Genomic DNA, 6665 nt, shown 5'->3' on the forward strand with positions numbered 1-6665 from the left:
CCAGCATAGAAGAAAACTATAAATAAGGAATCACATAATTAGCAATGGTAGAAAATAAGCATAAAATTAGAAAATATTGAAACTTTATTATTTTTTCATATTTCCCTTTGAGGACAAAAAGAACTGTACAGAAAGAAACTAGGAATTCTTGAACCTTTGCAAGTATAAGGATCAGGGACATCAGTCAAGTCCTTGAGCTCATGTATTGTGTCTATTAGAGGCAAAGAGAGCAAGCTGAAACTACAGCAACCACACATGACAATAATCCCCATATATTGTTAATGAATTTGTCAGCCATTTTTGCTTCTGCATAATTTTTATCAATGTGTTAGTCAGCTCTGTCCCACCCACTGCTTAATTAACCAGAACTTTTTTGTTGATTAGCTTCAGCCACCAGTCATGACTTCTTTCCCAGTGATGTTGTTTCTCATAACTCTGCCATTGTCATCTATTCTCACCGAGGGAAGGGTAAGTTTAAAATGGGTAATTATTTCAGATCTACCAAAAAACTTTGTGAAATGGTACACTTCTTGGAGAGTACAGGAATACAGAATGTCTGTTGGGCACCCATTGGGATCTTGAATGAATTAAAAGTGCTTCATTGATAAAATAATAAGGATGTAATGCCTATCACTGGCAGGTATAGCACCCACCAGTATCATGTGGGAACTGGACACTTGAAAAGTGAAAAACACTATAAATACATGGTCGTTATCCAACATCAAAGATGCATACCAAGGGGCTTGAGATACTCATCAGTAGGTAAAGCATTAAAACTTGACTTTAGATATGAAGCTTATCTTTAATTGCAATACTCCCACTGTGAAATGCTAGGCACAAGTAGAAGAATCCTTGTCTCAAATAAAGTTGAATCTGAGAACCAACTGCCAAAATTATTCTTTACATTCTTTAACATGTGAAGATTTCTGCAATCTCACGAGATAAGTAGCCCCTCCTTCCTCTATGTCATTCCAACAGTTACTTATTATTTGATGACATATTATTCATTAAAGATGAAGTCAGTAGAGATGCTATACTTAATATACAATCTTAAAAAATTGTAAAAATGTCTGCCTTCCTACTAATAACTCAACTGATACTAGAAAACAGCTCTCATCAGAAGAATTTTATATACATAAGAAGAACGCTTGAGAGGTAGAAAATACTATTTTTTTTTCTCTAAGAAAACCAGTTGTGAGTTTTGAAATAAATTTGTATGGTATTTAATTTCAAGTTTAAAAAAACATAGTGAGGGGCTGGAGAGATGTCTCAGTGGTTAAGAGCATTGCGTACTCTTCCAGAGGTCCTGAGTTCATTTCCCAGCAACCACATGGTGGCTCACAACCATCTGTAATGATGTCTGGTGCCCTCTTCTGGCCTGCAGGCATACAAGCAGACAGAATACTGTATATTAAATAAATAACTATTAAAAAAACATAGTGAGTGTTTTCAGGATGACAGATGTCTAGCAAGTTCATTCTTTCTACAAGGAATTGGTAAGTGCATTTGGTCTATTTGTTCAAGTACTCATTAATGATCCCTGTTGATGGGAACTTAAAACAAGAGATAGACATTCACATAGAATAGACTTTCCCCATACCATATGGTGAGATCTATGAAGGCAGAGCTCTAAGGCTCTAAAGAAAAAAATCATTGGAGAAGTAAATAGCTCACCTTAAAATAACAAAAAATATATAATGACACTATGACTGTTCACATATGCTTAAAATATTTCATTTGCCTATAGGCCACAACATTGTGGTGAAAAACCATCTTTAGACCTTGTTTAGACATTTCATGAGTATTGTTCTATGCCTTCACTTCATCCTCACATACACACATCTACAAGATAATGTGTCTATTTGAACCATTGTTAATAGTTTATCAATTGCATTTCCATCATTAAATTGGAAAAAACTAAGAAACAGTCACTTCCCTAGAACAACTTATTCTTCCCAAATCAACCAGAAAATTGTGTGTGTCTATGTGTGTTTCTGTGTGTCTGTGTGTGTGTTTTTGTTTGTGTCTGTAAGTGTGTGTATGTTTGTGTGTTTGTGCGTGTGTCTGTGTGTGTGTGTCTCTGTGTGTGTGTGTTAATATCTGAAAGCTGGCTGTTGAGTAGCCCTAGAGAATTTGTTCTAAATCTTTAAAATACTCCTGTTATAGTATTGAATAAGAAGTCTGTTCTTGCACTGAGTCAAATTCTCTCCAACTACAGATGACAAGAAGTCAATGTTCCCTTTGTTATCTTGCATGAGTCATGACCTCATCAACACTTCCCATCTTACTGCATCTTACACAAATACAAATGGATAAGTCTTATATTTGCTAATATAAAAATCGTTGTAATAAGTTTTCTTTACCTCAGGTTCTGCCACAGAAACAATCCCTCACACCTGCTGAACACACAAGAAATGTAAAAACTGTTTTGGACAAGATTGACTGCCAAGATAAAGAAAATGATATAGAAGCCTTGAAGGGGCTGTTCTGTGTGTCCCATCAAGATGAAACATCAATTGATGACATGATCGATGCTAACCAAAACAATTCATACCTGTCTACAGTTTTGACTGCTGTCAGAAAACTGTGCACTAACAAGCATCAAGAGGACCCAGTAAACTCCCATAACATGGCCAATAAGGCTGCAGGCACCAGAGTTGATCAACAACAGGAATATTTTACTTGTAAAGTCATCTTTCCGTTGGACGACTTTATAGAAATAGTGGCAAATGTGTTGGTTTCCCATTAAATTTAATCAGGAGCCTCCTGATATCCTACCTTCAGTGCCTCTTATTAGGCTCTTTGAAGTACCGAATTATATTTAATTAACCTCCAAAACACAAGAGTGAAAACTCTAAATAAACACAATAAACTTAGTAAATCTTTTTCTCCTCCTTCTAGCAAAGTGCTAAAATGTCTACAGGCAACAAAGAAACTATTCTGAACAAACTATTGAAGAAGCAGGCAGTTAGTACTTAGCATCACTTCAGAACTAATAGCCCAACCTTTCTTTCTTTAAATGTGTATGTTATTTCTTAGCCGGATTGCCAGTAAAATGATCATAGGCCACTCATAGGTTCACCGTAGTCTAATCAAATATGACTGGAGAAAAGTCATGACTGAATGTTGCCAAGCCCAGACTTGTCCAGGCTTTGCTCAGGCAGACCTATGTCCTTTTCTCCATATGGAAAAGAAAAGCAAGTCTAAGCTTGATGTTCATAATCATTCAAGTCTGTAAGTTTCTAGCAAACCTCAGATAAGGGGCTGGTGAAGTACTTGTTCTTGAAGACTGGCCTTTGTAAATAGAACAGCCCTCACTATTACAATACAAATGGCTACTCCTGTACCACCAGCCTGGAGACCTGGTAGGGTTACTGCCCCCTAAATCTTCATTGTGCATTCTGAGCACATAAAGAAAAGCTCTGAAACTGTTGGGATCTTCATCACAGAACGTCTCCTTGACACTCTTAGAGCAGAAACTTCTCAAGGCAAATGAAGGATTCATAGTCTAGTACTTCTTTCTATAGAGATTTTGATGTGGGAAACTTGCCATTTGACTTGTTTTTATCTTTATCTTGTACCCAATTCTTTTCTTTTTGCCATGGTGTAATTTTTTTTTTTTTTTTTTTAGTTTTCTTGAGGTTTTTCTACTTGGAAGGTCAGAGTATCAACTACCAAGCTTTATCATAAAGTAGAAGACAGTGGATTCTGATTTAATTGTATATTTAAATTGCAGCTTCTAATGCATTTTAATTCTCTCTTAAATTTATTTTCTTGTTTATAAGTCCTAACCCAACTTGTCCTCCATGCCCTCTTTCCAGCACCCTCCTACTTCCCTCTCCCTGACCCCTGCTCCATTTCCTCTTCCTCCACTGTTTCTGTTCATGTACAGGCAAGTATTTTATTGATATTAGCCACTTAGGGTATAACAAGCTGCAGTGAGACAAGGCACCCCCTCCTCCACCAAGGTTGGATGAGGCAATCCAGCAGGAGGAATGGGTTCTGAAATTATGCAGCAGAATCACAGACAACTCCTGCTCTTACTGCTAAGAGTCCTAAATGAGGACGAAATTACTAAACTGTCTTGTGGTTTTTGCCAGTCATGACCTTGACCTCCCCTTGTTCATATGATTCAGCATTGCTCTCTTCAGTTAAGCTCCGGGAGTTCAACCCAGTGCTTGGCTGTGAATTACTGCATCTTCTTCCATCAGTTACTGGATGTAGGTTCCATGATGAAAATTAGGTTAGTCACTAATCCGATTACAGGGAAGACCAGTTCAGGCACCCTTTCCACAATTGCTAGGAGTATTAGCTGCAGTCATCCTTGTGGATTCCTGGGAATTTCCCTAGCACCTGGTTTTTCCTTAACCCCATAATGGCTCCCTCTACCAAGATATCTCTTTCCTTTCTCTTCCTCTCTGTCCCTCCTCCAACCTGGCCATTTTGAAGTCTTATGCTCCCATCCACCTTTCTACCCCTCTCCCTCCCCTTTCCAGTTTACCCAGGGCTTCTTAACTATTTCCTTTCCTGGGGCTCTCCCTGTGTGCTCCTTTTAGCATCCTTGTTTTTTCACCTAGCTTCTCTGGAGTTGTGGTCTGTATCCTTTTTCTTTACATCTAATATCCACTTATGAGAGTACATACCAGCTTGTCTTTCTGGGTCTGAATTACAGGATGTTTTTGTCTAGTTCTATCCATTTGTCTGCAAATTTCAAGATGTCTTTGCTTTTTATCACTGAGTAGTACTTCATTATATAAATGTACCACATTTTTCTTTACCCATTCTTCAGTTGAGGGACATATAGGTTGTTTTCAGGTTGGGAAAGTGTCTTTGTGGTAAAATTGTGCATCCTTGGGGTATATGCTCAGCAGTGGAATTTCTGGGAATTGAAGTAGATTGATTCCCAGTTTTCTGAAAAATTGCCATACTGATTTCCAAAGTGCAAGTTTGCATACGACCAGCAGAGGAAGAGTGCTCCCCTTACCTTACTGACCATCCTGTCCAACATAAGCTGTCATCAATGTTCATGATATTAGCATTCTAATAGGTGAAAGATTGTTTTTCAGAGTCATTTTGATTTGCATTTTCCTGATCACTAAGGATGTTGAGTAAATCCTTAAATATCTTTTGGTCATTTGAGATTCATCTGTTGAAAAGTCTCTGTTTAGACTGTACCCCAGGTTTTAATTTGATAATTTGGTACTATGATGTCTAGTTTCTTGTGTTCTTTATATATTTTGGAGATCAGACCTTTGTCTGTTATGGGGTAGGTGAAGATCTTTTGCCATTCTGTAGGCTGCTGTTTTGCATTCTTGACCATGACATTTGCCTTACAAATGCTTCTCAGTTTCAAAAGATCCCACTTATTAACTGTTGCTCTCGGTGTCTGTGCTATTAGTGTTATACTTAGGAAGTGGTCTCCTGTGCCCATGCATTCAAGACTACTTTCTCTTCTGTCAGGTTCAGTGTAACTGGATTGATGTTGAGGTCTTTGATACACTTGAACTTGAGTTTTGTGCATGGGGATAGATATGGATCTATTGGCATTCCACATGTTGACATCCAATAATGCCAGCACCATTTGTTGAAGATGCTTACTTTTTCATTCTATAATTTTGACTTCTTTGTCAAAAATCAGGTGTTCATATGTGCGCAGATTAATATCAGAGTCTTCAATTTGATTCTATTGATACATATGTCTCTTTTATGCTAATATAGAGTTGTTTTTATTACTATATCTCTTTGGTTGAGTTTTGAAGTCAGGGATGGCGATGCCTCCTGAATTTCCTTTATTGTACAGGATTATTTAGGCTATCCTAGATTTTTGTTTTCCATATTTAATTTAAAATTGTTCTTTCAAGGTCTAGAAAGAGTTGTTTTGGGATTTTAAGGAGATTGCACTGAATCTGTAGATTTTTTTATTTTTAAGATTGCCATTTTTGTTATGTTGATTCTACCTATCTAAGAGCATGAGACATCTTTCCATTTTCTGATATCTTCTTTAATTTCTTTCTTTAAAGACTTAAAGTTCTTGTCAAACAAGAATTTCACTTGTTTGGTTAGAGTTATCCAAAAATATTTGTTAATTGCTATTGTAAAGGGTGATGTTTCTCTGATTTCTTTCTCAGACCATTTATCATTTGTATGTGGGAGGACTACTGATTTCCTTAAGTTAATCTTGTATCCTGTCACATCACAGATGTGTGATGTGTTTATCAGCTATAGGAGTTCCCTGGTAGAGTTTTTGGGGTCACTTACGTTTACTATAATATAAAACTAAAAATAACAAAAGTTTGACTTCTTCCTTTCCAATTTGTATCCCCTTGATCTCCTTTACTGTTCTCTTATTGCTTTACCTAGAAATTCCAGTGCTATATTGAATAGATACAGAGAGAGTAGACACTCTTGTCTTGTTCTTGATTTTAGCAAGGTCCTTTGAGTTTATCTCCCTTTAGTTTTATGTTGACTATTGGCTTGTTGTATATTGCCTTTATTATGCTTAGGTAAGTTCCTTGTGTCTCTGATCTCTCCAATACATTTATTATGAAGAGGTGTTTTTTGTCAAGTGCTTTTCAACATCTAATGAGATAATCATATGGTTTCTTCTTTAAGTTTATTTATATGGTGGATTACATTGACCAATTTTCATGTATTAAGCCATCCCT

General features: G+C 36.8%; 1 protein-coding gene across 1 annotated transcript; it reads left to right on the forward strand.

The window, feature by feature from the left end:
• Positions 1-399: 399 nt before the first annotated feature.
• LOC106144121 (exocrine gland-secreted peptide 1-like) lies at positions 400-2749 on the forward strand. The gene is made up of 2 exons (XM_013350978.1): positions 400-468; positions 2369-2749. Exons 1-2 carry the CDS (start codon positions 400-402, stop codon positions 2747-2749), a joined length of 450 nt encoding a protein of 149 aa, XP_013206432.1.
• Positions 2750-6665: the final 3916 nt, after the last annotated feature.

This window comes from Microtus ochrogaster, linkage group LG2, assembly GCF_000317375.1.
Source record: "Microtus ochrogaster isolate Prairie Vole_2 linkage group LG2, MicOch1.0, whole genome shotgun sequence".
NCBI lineage: Eukaryota > Metazoa > Chordata > Mammalia > Rodentia > Cricetidae > Microtus > Microtus ochrogaster.